The sequence below is a fragment of the Doryrhamphus excisus genome, linkage group LG18, assembly GCF_037039965.1.
Source record: "Doryrhamphus excisus strain RoL-2023G ecotype Guam linkage group LG18, RoL_Dexc_Guam_v1.1, whole genome shotgun sequence".
NCBI classification, from domain to species: Eukaryota; Metazoa; Chordata; class Actinopteri; order Syngnathiformes; family Syngnathidae; genus Doryrhamphus; species Doryrhamphus excisus.
This window is the reverse complement of record NC_136374.1, coordinates 13,269,024-13,283,850: the sequence shown is the minus strand read 5'-3', so window position 1 is coordinate 13,283,850 and position 14,827 is coordinate 13,269,024. Positions and strand designations below refer to the sequence as shown.

The 14,827-nt window shown below is 40.7% G+C and overlaps 1 protein-coding gene across 15 annotated transcripts in view; it reads right to left on the bottom strand.

Annotated features, from left to right (window-relative positions):
- rap1gapb (RAP1 GTPase activating protein b) overlaps positions 1 to 14,827 on the bottom strand; it is an 87,087-nt gene that overhangs the window by 12,596 nt on the left and 59,664 nt on the right. For 9 of the 15 annotated variants that reach the window (XM_058055946.2, XM_058055941.2, XM_058055944.2 and 6 more), the window contains 10 exons: positions 13,993 to 14,028; positions 11,862 to 11,909; positions 9,897 to 9,935; positions 8,808 to 8,993; positions 8,553 to 8,656; positions 5,215 to 5,293; positions 5,085 to 5,138; positions 4,941 to 5,024; positions 4,771 to 4,871; positions 2,399 to 2,528 (listed from right to left, as the gene is read on the bottom strand). In XM_058055946.2, the coding sequence (XP_057911929.2) occupies positions 2,399 to 2,528; positions 4,771 to 4,871; positions 4,941 to 5,024; positions 5,085 to 5,138; positions 5,215 to 5,293; positions 8,553 to 8,656; positions 8,808 to 8,993; positions 9,897 to 9,935; positions 11,862 to 11,909; positions 13,993 to 14,010 (843 nt within the window). In that variant the 5' untranslated portion in view covers positions 14,011 to 14,028. Of the gene's footprint in view, positions 1 to 2,398; positions 2,529 to 4,770; positions 4,872 to 4,940; positions 5,025 to 5,084; positions 5,139 to 5,214; positions 5,294 to 8,552; positions 8,657 to 8,807; positions 8,994 to 9,896; positions 9,936 to 11,861; positions 11,910 to 13,987; positions 14,029 to 14,827 lie in introns of those variants that run through there. The other 6 variants (XM_058055954.2, XM_078798650.1, XM_078798652.1 and 3 more) reach the window with 2 other exon arrangements.

Below are 14,827 nucleotides of genomic sequence, written 5' to 3'. Positions count from 1 at the left end.
TTTTGGTGCTGACTTGTAATTATGTAACAACAAGAATGTGTCTGAACCACCTGTATATATTACATCGCTTTTCCCGTCACGGATACAACTTTGGCTTCTTGCCACTGGCTACTGCAGCCAAGGTGGCAAGGATGAAGCAGTTTTATGTGTGTAGTGCACGCTTCGGCGAGGACGATTAATTTCTACACACCCAGGACGGAGAAAGAAACATGAAGAGTTCTAGCGTTCCAGTACCCCAGGTAAGAACAAAAATCTGAACTATTATTTAATGTAGGGTAGAGATGCTTTAGCTCAGGGGTCTCAAATACGCGGCCCGTGGGCCAAATGTGGCCCGCAGGACACTAGTTTGTGGCCCCCGCCTTGATATGAAAGCTTAATGTTAGTGCGGCTCGTGCAAGTTTGATATGGATGCTGTATGGTATCATGTACCCAGAAAAAATTATTACGTTTGATTAATGTTCATGTTAAAGGTTAAATAACTGTTAATAGTTATCCTCCCTACCTGTGTGGAAGTGGTAAGTTTTTGGCTATTTAAGTTTAAAGGAAATAACTTGAAGGCTACCGTTTAGGTCGCTAGCGCTCTAGTTTGCGAGTTAGCATGAGTCTCAAGACCCTGCAGTTGCGCAATATGTTGTAAATAAAGTAAAAAAAAAGTATAAATGTGACTATAGTTGTGTTTTGTCATGTCTACAGGGCTCTAATAATGCTTTGTTCATTTTAAAATCTGAAAAAAATAATTTGTCTACCCACCAACTATATGTGGTTTCTTAAGTTTTTATTATTTGCCATTTTATTATTATTATTATATTTATTTATTACTGATTGATTTTCTTTATTCTTGATTTGTTTATTTATTTTTCATCTTATTTTGTGCAGAAAAATAAAAAATAATATATTTGAGAACATTGGAATGTTTTATCAGAGCTTTTCTTGTCGAAAATCGGAACCAAAGCACTGAAAAAGTTTGTGTATTTTTCAGTTTTTAATAAATGCGTTTTTTGTTTTTTTTTTGAAAACCTGATGCGGCCCAGCCTTGCCCAGACCCTAACTCCAGTAGCCCCCAGGTAAATTGAGTTTGAGACCCCTGGTTTAGCTCCTTGCTGACTTGCTGTGTGGTGATGATGGACAGGAGGAAGACCCATTATATTATCGTACAGGAGATCTATTGTCATGTTCAATATGATGGTCATTCTATAAACTGATAACAATCCTGCAGGGTTAAGTCTTGGTAGCTTATGACCAAGGCCTCGGGATCCTGTGTGCTTAGTCCATAACATCACTCTCTGTCTCCACATGTTGGAATCTTAAGCAGCAACGGCGAGGTAGAAGTAATAGGGTCCTAGACTCAGCTCCACTTCCCAAATGTCGATAGTCTCCATTCCATTCCATTTTCCTCCACTTATCTGGGTCTGCATTACTGCAGACGCTGCCACGATCCGCCTATCAACCTCACGCTCCAACCTTTGCTCACTCGTGAACAAGACGCTTAGATACTTGAGATAGCAGTCTGCCAATCCAGAGGTACTGTTGCCGACATCCATACAATATTGAAGCCATGACAGTCCTTCAGCATGCAGAACCTTGAGGATAGCAGATAGTGTCCTTCACCAGAATATGCCCTATGCTATAACGTATACTCCTTTCATCTTGCCATTTTGTTTACAGTCTCTTTTCTGCTCTCACCAAGTAGACTCCAGGTAACTCCACATTGGCATCCGACATGTTGAAACACAGTAAGCTGCACCCCCTCCCACCCATGTAAAAAATTGTATTAAAACAATTGCAATTATCACAATTATGTTATCTTTTTTAATTTAAAATAAATTATAATTTCATAATTAAAGATTCCTTTCATGTATTCAAACGATACTAATAATAATAATATTTTTCCCCAAAAATGAAAAAAAAAGAATTAGCCTTTTATTATTCTATTATATTATCCTATTTTGTTAAAATCCTCAAAATAACATCTTCACCTTCTTCCTCATTAAAGGAAGAAAAAACAAACAACAACCACAAAGATCATTATTTTGTCTCATATTACATTTGTGGGAAGTTATTACATTTACAGATTTTCACTTTCCTACATATGTAATAATTTCCTGCAAATGTAATAACTATTACATTCATACATAAATTCAGTATTACGTTTGCAGTAGGCAAATTTTATTACGTTTGTGGGAAATTTGTTACATTTGCGGGATTATTACGCTCAAAGCTGCAGATTTGTATTACGTTTATGGTTTATCACGTTTGCGGGTGTAACATAACCCAAATGGAATTGGAATATTTGGGTCCATGTAAACGTGGCTATTGAAACCAGTCCTTTAGCAATCAATTAGTCAAGTTCAAACACTAATTAGCTTGCATGTAATAAATCACAGGAGCGTCACCCTACCTGCTGGGAGTCTCCCTCCGTGTAAGGCAGCTTGGTGGACACATGGAACATAATCTCCTTGTTGTGGAAACTGGTGTAAACTGACTCTGTCCCTGTTTGACCATGAGTCACATCGAGGCCTCCTCGGAACCTGGAGCACACAGGATGAGAGAGGACAAAAAAAAAAATGCAAAAGATAGATGAGACAAGAAGTTTTCAGTCCCAGCGTGAGCTGCTGGACAAATCACCGTTTATTAGGAATTCATTGAAAGGCGACACGTAATCAATAAAGGAGTGAGTGATGACTCAGCCCAGACATGAGCTAGCCCGCTGTAAAAAGACAGGAAGCAGACGTGCTGAGAGCAGCAAGGAGAAAAAAAGCTTCATTGGCTTCAATTAGTGCATTATCAAAACAGTCAAAATTGAATTATTTAAGTTTTTGTGCATGGGTTTTCTCCGGGTACTCCGGGTAAAACATGGAGTTGTAATGTGCAACACTCAAATGCTAATCATTTTTCCGTGTGGAACATGATGTATGGTATGGTATACCACATGGAACATAATGCAATATAATGATTAGTCACATTATATGCATATTCCTTTACATATCACAGTGCACACGCCACACAGTTTGGAGACCCGAGTTCAATTATTTGATAATAAAACATGATCAAACAAAAGTCATCGGGTTTTTAAGTATTTGATGAAACACAAATACGTTAAAGGCTGTACGGTGGTTGAGTGGTTAGCGCACAGACCTCACAGCTAGGAGACCCGAGTTCAATCCCACCCTCAGCTATCTCTGTGTGGAGTTTGCATGTTCTCCCCGTGCATGCGTGGGTTTTCTCCGGGTACTCCGGTTTCCTCCGACATTCCAAAAACATGCTAGGTTAATTAGCGACTCCAAATTGTCCATAGGTATGAATGTGAGTGTGAATGGTTGTTTGTCTATATGTGCCCTGTGATTGGCTGGTGACCAGTCCAGGGTGTACCCCGCCTCTCGCCTGAAGACAGCTGGGATAGGTTAGCATGGTAGCATATATATGTACATATAACACAAATATCCTCAATGTTGTATAATAATTATAATAATGGTAAATAATTTATAGACAGTTGATGGCGGCCATCTTTCTCAAAATGTTCACAAATGTGCTTGTGAGGTGTGTACCAAATTCCGTGGTGAATCAGCAAAACATCCTTAAGGTGTCTTTCAAGTCATCACGGCTTCTAGGGTCAAACTTTTGGGTTTAATATCAACACCACCATGTATATATATTTATCCAAAAAAATAACTTAATTTTCACTCTTTTGTGTGCAGTGCTTCAGGGGTATAGAAGAGTTACATCATGCGGCGTCCTAATAATCCAGTAATTGGGCACCAAAACGTCATAAATTGTGTTTACATTAGTGGTTTACATTCACATCCATTTTTAAAAATCTAAATCATCTCCAAGTGTGCACACTTCATCAGAGAGAAGACAGCAACAATATTTTACGCTGGCTGTCGTCAGCCATGTTTACAGTGTACTTTCCACTTGAGTGCTTTGCTCTGCAGCACGGCATTAGCTAATGCTGTAATAAAAATTAGCAGCAGTAATTAGCAAGGGAGGAGGATTTATTGTAAACTGCATGACTGACCTCGGAATAAATAGGTGTTCTTTGACTGGTAAAGGCAATTAAAGCTAACTTGTTTTGGGTATCATTCATAACCAATAGGACTCTCACATTGTGATTCACCCTTAAATTAGATTAGTTAGATTAGTACATATTTAATCTTTCACATCAATGACGAATAGGAACATGATGAGATATTTGTTTTGGTCCCTTCTAAGTTTGTTTTTACATTGTTGATATTGTTATATGTATATTTTGTTTACAAAGGACTTCAATGAGAGTCAATATTGCTTTTGTTTTGTTATTTTGCATTACTGACTTTTTGCTCAAACATTCATTCATTCATTTTCTTCCGCTTATCCTCACAAGGGTCGTGGGGGGTGCTGGAGCCTATCCCAGCTGTCTTCGGGCGAGAGGCGGGGTTCACTCTGGACTGGTGGCCAGCCAATCACAGGGCACATATAGACAAACAACCATTCACACTCACATTCATACCTATGGACAATTTGGAGTCGCCAATTAACCTAGCATGTTTTTAGAGAATATGCAAACTTCACACAGAGATGGCCGAGGGTGGAATTGAACCCTGGTCTCCTAGTTGTGAGGTCTGTGTGCCAACCACTTTCCACCGTGCAGCCCTTTGCTCAAACAATTTCATGCAATAAACGTGAACAATGGAGTAATTGCATAGCATGTTAATGTCCTGCAAAATTAAAATATACTACCTAAAAAACATTTTGAGTTTTGTGTGGTAATTAAAAAAAAAAATGTATCCAAACCCTTTAAAGTCATGCAGTTCAATCTTTTGGCCCAGAAACTCCAAGAACTCCACAAAAGCCGGACTTTCTTCCATGTTCCCAAAGAGTTCCTCCTCCGAGGTCTGCAAGGAAAGTCAGTCAGGAGGATTGAACCATCTTCCAAATATAACATTTTTTTGTGTTATACTCACTTGGCCAAATTTTTGATAAATGACGCCAAATTTGAAGTTGTTGCTGATGACATGCTCGTCAAACGTGACAATTAGGCGTGACGCCTGAGGACCAGAGAGGACTTTTAAAACAAACATGTTTGAAAATAAACACAAGTTGTTTACCTTTGGGTAGAGGACTGGGTAGAAGCGATCCACATTGACATCTTCACAAACGAGCTGTGAAAGATCAAAATGAAGACGAGCAACTAGAAGACGCCTTCGTGACACTTGACATTAATGACTTTGGTCTTACCTTGGCCATCTGGACCACGTTTGGGAACTCTGTGAGGCAGGAGATGGGGATGACGTCATGGTAGGTTTTTAGCTTGGTGCTGAAAGTCAAAAAAGATTTATTTTTTATTAACTTTAATGAATATATGAAGTCAGCGGCATTTTTTTGCATTCAGGGAGAAAAATCGTCCTTGTGGGGTTTGTAAGCCTCATGGATGTCTCTTTCAAAAACTTCTCAAGGTTGTGTCTCAAATAGAAAGTTAATCTTTTTTTTTTTCAAGGCATTATATGGAAAGAGATAAAAAGTAGGAAGTACTCAGTTGATTGTGGACTCTAGCATTAGAAATTTGGAGAAAAAATAAAAAAAAAACTTGTCAATCTTCTTTCGGTGACTAAATAGACCATTTAAAATATGTATATATTGGTAATGGTTTTATTTAATTTGAACATGCATCAGATTACAATTGAATGCATCACATAATCAGTTCACAGTTCCACATGTCCAAAAGGAGTAGGAAGAAGCAAAGCTTATTAAATCCTACCCCTCCATCTGGTACTTTTACAATCAGTAACTGTTACATTTGTTCACTTCCTGCTTTCCATAATACAGTTTAAGGTTTTTTTTTGTTTTTTTTTTAAATAATACATATGAGCATCCAATGCCATAATGGGTACCATAGTAAGTGTCAATATAGTGATATATATAGCACATCATGACTGGTTCAAGACTCTCCATCCTTGTATTTAGCAAACATCAACTGCTTGTATTGTTTCTTGAATTGGCTCATTGGTGTGCATTGTTTGCATATTAAATGCTCTTATAGTCAAAAAGCTTATTTACATATTTACCAAAGGTGACGGAGCGATAATTAAACAGATGCTGTTATTTCTGAAACTGGAAAACTCATGATTTACAACTAGTCCGTTTTTAATACAATTACAACAGAGCTGAGTAGTACAACCAACAATTTAAAGTGCATACAAAGGTAGATAAAGCTGCCGACCACACTGAGTACTCATGGTGTTTCCCATAGACTCACATATTTGTGGCGGCTCGCCACAAACAAATATGGACCGCTACAAATTAAATACATAAACACATTATAATGGGACTGTCTGTGAAAGGAGCTTGTCTTTACAATTCTGCATCATACCTACATTGTAAAGTAAACAGGATATTGGTGTTGCCAACATAGCGACTGTGTTGCTATATTTAGCATACTTAGCATTTAGTATATCTACCAACTTTTCCTTGTCCTATTGGACACTTCTGCAAACTCTAACATAAAAGTGGGTATCGCTCTTCTCATAGCACCGATGATAGCACCAACTGTACTGAGTTAGACTTAAGTTCAGCCAATTAAAAGTTGCCAGCTGAAGCAGAATATACAGTAAGTATTCATAGACACGATTCATCTCTCCCCCGTGTAAAAGACTACAACAGCAGCGTAGCCTGGGTGACTCCGAGCTTGCATCATTCGCCATGCAGCTCCATTAAAAGAAAGTGAATGTGGCTTTTAAAACAATCAGGAGTGGGGACCTCTCGCATGCTAAAATGATTTCATCAGTAAAATGATGCACGGGGGCGCAGTGAGAGGCACTGGGTGCTTGCCAATGGATGCCATCATTGTTGTCACACAATAGCGTTTTCAAGTCAACACATGGAGAGGCTTGTTTTTGGTCTTGTACATATATTTGAAGTAATTATTCACATGTATTTTTCCAATTCATCCAGTCATGCCTCGTGTGTGCTTGAGAGAGGCTAGTAATTTATGGCACTCAATGCGACTCAACCAGTACCACCTGCTACACCGACAACACAAATTACAGCCTCGGAAAGGAGCGCTTAAGTAAATCAATGGCTCTCAGAGGCGCTTTCCATAAAAAGACAACCTTTTCAATCCTCACAAGAGGAGGATTTAGCTTGGGGCTAATGCTTTAGCTTAGTCGTCCGCAATAAACTGACAACTGAATGCATCTCTGTTGAGTTCTAGCATGCCTATGGCTGCCTTTTTAAGTGAAGTACATTTTGATGACACTCAAAAATCATACCCCCCTCCCCCCCACATACACACACACCACCCCCACAGGACCACCTCGCAGGAGGACACATATAATCTATTCCCGTGTCATGAATAGGAGTACAAAATTAAGTGACAATTACATTAAACACATCAGCAGGCTAATTCAAGCATCATGCTTGTGATCCACCTGCTTTTCAGATCACGTCAAGAATAAAGATTAAAACAGAGAAATATGGGCAATCACAGGCGAATCCTTAAGACACCGATTTACGAACATTTCTTCAACAAGCGTCTCTATTTTTTTCTCTTTGAATGAGATACATGAGATGGGAGAACCCGGATACGATCAGATGCTGTGGCTGTTTGTGGTTGGCTGAGAGATGTCTTCATATTTTGACAATTGGATATATTGGAGGCCTATCTAAAAGCCCACAAAAGGCCAGTGTTAGTGTTAGTCCAGTGAACAGCATCGTGCTACGTCTTTCACATAAACAATGTCTCCGGGCATTGGGTAGCGTGGAGGCCGGTTTGAGCTGCAGTGATACAGCCAGGCGTATGGGCTGTTCCCAACCCACAATCAGAAACCTGAATGAACGCCACAACGTGACAGGCTCTTTTGACGATGCACCGCATTCAGGGCCAGAGAGAGTCACAACTCCCAATCATAATAAGTGGCGCAGAAAGTGGACGGACGGACGGATGGATGGATGCATTTGACTATTTTATTTACCTGCTAGCAGTTTGCAAAGTCTTATGTTTAATTCAAAAACATCCCGAAAAGTGATTACACAAAGGCTAAGCAGTTTTATGTTATGCATTTCCTTCCCGTAAAATCCCGTTAAACCCCTAGTTAATACAAAGTTTCACTTTTGAGACTATCTCGGAAGCCTCTCCATGATATAAACGACATCTTATAGAAGTGAGATAATGGCGTCGATAAAAAAAAAATGGAAGGCCCTCCAACAATAGCAGGCTGAATAGTTTGCACAAGTCTGAAGTCACATCTCATTGAAGACCAAATGAATGTGGACGCTAACAGCTTGTGGTGGTCAGACCATTCTCCCCCTGCAGCCAATTCCCTTTATGAGCAATTATCGCTGGGGAATGCTTTTTGAAATGAATCGCTTGACAGACGTCCAGTCTGCTCCTCGTCGTTGCTGCATAAACCCCCTGACTCAGACTTGCTCACGGTGGAGATGGAAAATAAAAAAAAAATTGGACCGGAATATCTGAGCTCTGTTGCTTGGGATTATATTATTTCCACTACTAGCGTTAAAGAAATAAACATCATCTGATAAAGGCTGTGTAATAATAAAATATATAAAAGGAAATGTACCGCAGCATCAAGCGCAGATGCTCCTGATCCCCGATGACATCATACTTTAATGAGAAGACCAAGTGGCCAAGGGCAGCGTCCATGGTGTAGTAATTAAAGTGCTCCTGGGAGAAGAAGAAGATTTAATGCATGGAGGATCTGACAAAGGATAACGCAATAAAGAGTCATTACAATTGCATAGGGCATGGTCATCATCTTGCAATTAGTCATTTTCATGCAATTGAAATGTAAATGTTTGCTATCAACTTAGCTGACCTTGCCCATGAACTGTTTCCTGTAGATCTTGGCCATGCTGTTGGTCTCTAGCTTGACATAAGAAGCGGGGCATGGAAGTTGCTCCTCCTCCGGTGTCTCTCTAGGCTTGTGATTGGTTCCCTCTATCCAGTAGCCTCCAAACTGGGGGAGCAGGATGAGCGGGAACGGACTATGGCGACCAAGAACCTGTGATAAGACAACAGGTAAGGTTAAAAAAAAGGATGACATTTGTGTTGCATTCTAGTGCAGAGATCCAACTCAGACTCAGAAGATCTGCTGTTTTTGAGGATGCACTACAAACACACAGACTACTTTCCAAAGATCATCTACTCGACAGCAGGGTTCTGCTGTTTTTAAGGATGTGCTGTAAAAATGTTGGTCAAATGTCCTTGATCTGTTGTTGAGGACATACTAGCAAAATGCTAGTCAAAGATCTTTGATATGACAGGAGTGATCTTGGTTTTTTTTTTGAGGATGTACTGCGTGAAGACTAGTCGCATGAAGATTAGCTTCAGCAAGACAGAGTATTATGTGTCTGAATGAGAGGGACCCAAGTGGAAGAGTGAGGTTACAGGGAGAAGAGATACAAGAAGGTGGAGAATTTTAAATACCTCAACAGTTCAGAACAACAGAGATTGTGAAAAGGAGGTGAAGAAGCTTGTGCAAGCAGGATGGAACGGGTGGAGAAAAGTGCCAAGCGTGTTGTGTAATAGAAGAGATTCAGCTAAAATGCTAAAGTGGTGAGACCAGCCATGTTGTTTGGCCTAGAGACCGTGTCACTGAGGAAAAGACAGGAAGCAGAACTGGAGGTAGCAGAGATAAGGATGCTGAGGTTCACATTGGGAGTGACCAGGATGGATAGGATCAGGAACGAGTACATCAGAGGAACATTATATGTTAGAGGCCTTGGAGATAAAGTCAGAGAGGCCAGACTGAGATGGTTGGGACATGTCCAGAGGAGAGATAGGGAATATAATGGTAGAAGGATGCTGCGTTTGATGGCAGAAAAGCACTGTTGTTTTTAGCAGTCTGCTGCTATATTGTAGTTTTTTTTTAGGTTTTTACATCAAGGAAACATGCAAATTGTACCTCATGAACACTGGGATAAGGGATGTAGTCCTCCTCTGTCTGCAGGGATGAAAAGAAAATATGAGTCAAGCCAGCAAAAAGATGCTCGTGGTAAAGGTTGAGCAGACACGCAGTCACTATTCATGCAGCTAGACGTTTTTCAGGGTCACTTGTCTTGCCGGCAAACATGACAGAGATATCTGTCTAAATGCTTTGCCTTGCTAGTCGTGAACACAAGTACTGTATTTAGTGTTTAATAGAATGAAGCACCAGCTGCTTATATGTATCCATTGTTGTCGTTTGCTACCTTATTTAAAACACATGACTGAACATTTCAATTTTCCAACATTGGGAAAGTTTCCTCTTCAATTTCACCCTCTGGCTCTTGTGGAAGTCACACCGGTTGCTCTTGTCACAATTTTGGGAGATTACAGAAAATGTCAAAAAAAAGATACCCTGGCAAAATAACCCAAACATTTACTGTATATTGGATTTTTCTTTCATCCACAGCCTCCATTTATACAATCTTCTGAGCCCATTTCTAAACAAAGTGTTTTTTTCGGTCATGTTGAACTACTATCCTGGCAAAAATACAATACACACTATATGAAACAATAAATACAATTACGCTGAGTATATACTAAAAAGATAAGATAAGATTTGCACCACTAGTCTGTTTGACACAGGCTACGCAAATCATTGTTTGATCACTCCCTTGGCAAACCTATTGGTGTTCCACGGCTGGTCACGGCTGCAGCTTACTAGCTAGCTCGGTAGAATTATCCTGTTCTCGACTCCATATGTGACTTTTTACCACAGTGACATTTTTTTAAATCAGCAAGCAATGGCTTTAGTTTGGAGCTGTTTTTTGTCTCACAGGAAAGTGGATTTTACGTCCATCGGGTATGTAGTAACCTTTTCCAGTTAGTTTGGAGCTTGTTTTTGTCCCACAGGGAAGTGGATTTTATGTTCATCGGGTATTGAGTAACTTTTTCAAGTTAGTTTGGAGCTCATTTTGGTCCCACAGGGAAGTGGATTTTACGCCCATCGGGTATGGAGTAACTTCTTAAAGTTAGTTTGGAGCTGGTTTTTGTCCCACAGGGAAGTGGATTTTATGTTCATCGGGTATGGAGTAACCTTTTCAAGTTAGTTTGGAGCTCGTTTTTGACCCACAGGGAAGTGGATTTTACGTCCATCGGGTATGAAGTAACTTTTTCAAGTTAGTTTGGAGCTCATTTTTGTCCCACAGGGAAGTGGATTTTACGCCCATTGGGAATGGAGTAACTTTTAAAGTTAGTTTGGAGCTTGTGAGCTCGTCTTGGTCCCACAGGGAAGTGGATTTTATGTCCATTGGGTATGTAGTAACCTTTTCAAGTTAGTTTGGAGCTTGTTTTTGTCCCACATGGAAGTGGATTTTACGTCCATCGGGTATGGAGTAACTGTGTCTATTGTCATTATACAAATTATGTCTTGTCCTCAAAAAACTATTTGTGTGTGTTGTTAAATGAACATTACCTAGTTGCTAGGAGCCCTTGGAATTGACTAATGGTGACCCTGGACAATTTTACTCATCATAAATGAATTGCAAAATGTACAGTCACTCAGCATAAAACCCTGATCAGAGCATCCCTAAAAAATACATCAGAATTAACTTGTACTTACAGTAAAAGCCTGCTTATAGGTGTTGACTTTAAGTGACCTTGTCCCTAAGTCGACTTGATGGTGACATGTGTCTGAACACCTTGAAATATTCCATCTAATGGTTCCCATCTATTGTTGCGCATCAGTCCAAACTCCAGTGCAGAGCATGTTCCAAATGCATAAGCCCGTCAAGGTAACAGGGGGATTTGGTCCCGCTGTTCCCAGTCAGCGAGCATGCTTAAACAGTCTGTCTGACAGCTGATAAGCAAAAGCTTCATATATCATCCATCATGGATGTGTTTCCGCACTGTGCTCTGCGAGGAGATGGGAGGATTTGAGACTCACTTTGAGGGGCGGAGGGAGGGGGCACCTCTGCTCATCCATTCTGCAGCCCTGCACACAGGAAGACGGGAGTGAAAGAATGCCAGGAGAACAGCTAAAAATAAAAAAAAAAGGACACAAGCTAAACAGAAGCATTTTGGAAGTGTCAAAGTCATTCCTAGTGCAGCGCAGAGGTGTCGGATTATGCTTTGTTACCTGTGACTCACAATCACGTTACATAAAGTCAGTCTGATGATGAGGGGAGGGAAGGTAAAAGATGCTCTATAAAAAGATAAACGTGTGGAAATGCCAAACCACACAAGTCATTAAGCAGTCCTGCTGTGTGGGCTGAAAGGTGCCAGGAAAGTATTTCTATATTTTGTATCTCTTCTTGTTCTGCTGACAGTTCCCAAAGCTCAGTGTGTGTTTGTGAGTAAAAGGGAAATAGAAGCACTGCTGATCACCAAGATGCTTGTGTGTACAACAAGCCCACAGCGAGCTTTGAGACACGTCACATTTTGAAGCTGATGTTTTCGGACAATGGGGGTGATGAATAGAAAGGGGACGAGACCTCCGCTGCTTCTGGTTCTTTCTTGGATTTTTGTTCCCTCGACATCAAAACATGGAGTTGTAATGTACAACACTCAATTGCTATTCATTTTTCCATATGGTATACCACATGGAACATAATGGAATATAATGATTCGTCACATTATATGCATATTCCTTTACATATCACAGCGCACACGCCACACAACTTGGAGACCCGAGTTCGATTCTTCGATAATAAAACATGATCAAACAAAAGTCATCAAGTTTTTAAGTATTTGATGAAACAAAAAATACGTCAAAGGCTGTACGGCGGAAGAGTGGTTAGCGCGCAGACCTCACAGCTAGGAGACCCGAGTTCAATCCCACCCTCAGCTATCTCTGTGTGGAGTTTGCATGTTCTCCCTGTGCATGCGTGGGTTTTCTCCGGGTACTCCGGTTTCCTCCCACATTCCAAAAACATGCTAGGTTAATTAGCGACTCCAAATTGTCCATAAGTATGAATGTGAGTGTGAATGGTTGTTTGTCTATATGTGCCCTGTGATTGGCTGGCGACCAGTCCAGAGTGTACCCCGCCTCTTGCCCGAAGACAGCTGGGATAGGCTCCAGCACCCCCCGCGACCCTCGTGAGGATAAGCGGTAGAAAATGAATGAATGAATGGTTCTGTTGATGCTGCATTATACAATATAATGATTAGTCACATTATATGCATATTCTTTTACATATCACAGCGCGCAGGCCACACAGCTAGGAGACCCGGGTTCGATTCCCCGCTCGGGCATCTCTGTGTGGAGTTTGCATGTTCTTTGATAATAAAACATGATCAAACAAAAGTCATCGAGTTTTTAAGTATTTGATGAAACAAAAATATGTCAAGGCCTGCACGGTGATCGAGTGGTTAGCATGCAGACCTCACAAGGACCGGATTTCAATCCCACCCTCAGCCATCTTTGGCGACTCCAAATTGTCCATAGGTTAAAATGATTTCACACCAGGCACAATAATAATACTCACAGTAATAATAATAATCATGACAACAACACGAGAGCTGCACGGCGGAGAGTGGTTAGCACGCAGGCCTCATAGCTAGGAGACCCGAGTTCAATTCCACCCTTGGCCATCTGGGTGTGGGTTTTCTCCAGGTACTCCGGTTTCCTCCCACATTCCAAAAACATGCTAGGTTAATTGGCGACTCCAAATTGTCCATAGGTATGAATGTGAGTGTGAATGGTTGTTTGTCTATATGTGCCCTGTGATTGGCTGGCAACCAGTCCAGGGTGTACCCCGCCTCTCGCCTGAAGATAAGCCAGGATAAGTGGTAGAAAATGAATGAATGAATGAAAAATACGTAAAGATTTCCCATATGACAAGTGATTGCGATCGGCGTAAAAGCAAAAAGCAAAGGCGTTGGAAGACAGCAGCAAAGTGGAAAACTGCAAATGTAAAATGCGGGATCCAGCCACATATAAGCTGCAGCCTGGAATACTAACAGGACAGGCAAGCTACCATGTCAAAGAAGAAATAAATTGTATTTTAGGTGTGAAATTCAGAGGAGGGCTCGTTTGCGAATATAGCTAGAGGAAGTGTCACGGCCACTTACACTACCTGCATCCTCTCGATCATGGCAAACAGGTCCGAGCTCTAGTGGAGGAGAGGAGACAGTTGACATGCATGCAGACTTGTATTGGTATCACTTCTTTTCTTTTAGTCACAGCCACAACTTGCAGAGAGAATAATGGAAGACATTGCAAACAAGTAACTTATCTGGGAAAACAATCCTCAATGCTCTATGGGTTGTGTTGCTACAGCCGACAGGAGTCCAATTAGCCGGAGGACACTTTACCAAAATGTGCGAAACAGGCCCATTTAAGCTCACAGGTGAGGTCAAAGCAGCGCAAGTCAACAATATGGAAGTAATTTGTCCTCACTGCTAATCATTGAAGCTTTTTTTTTTTTTGACAATGAGACCACAACATTGTCACATGAACTAAATAAATAATATTGTGGTGTAAAGCAGCCCAAATCCGAGGCGAAGGAGGAGGCGGTGACCACATCTGGCCTTATGCTTGTTGTGTATTCAACCCTATTTGTACACCATGTAACACAAGTGGACTGAAATGCCAAGATGATGTTTCCACATGACATCTTCAATTTACTAAGGGCCATTGCTGAGCTTGCCAAACACACACACACACACACACACACACACATGTCGAAAGCAAGGGCAGGGATCCAAGTACACACTTGTGTTTCAGACCCTTCAGGGATGCACTTGTGAAAATAATAGTATCAGTAGTAGATAATAAATCAATCATACAGGGTGTATTATCATTATTATCATTATCCCTATAATAACCAGTATAGTAGCCAATAGCCAATTTACATATGGCTGCAATATATTGAATTTCACTAATGTTCCAATTATAACTCCTCAATTCAC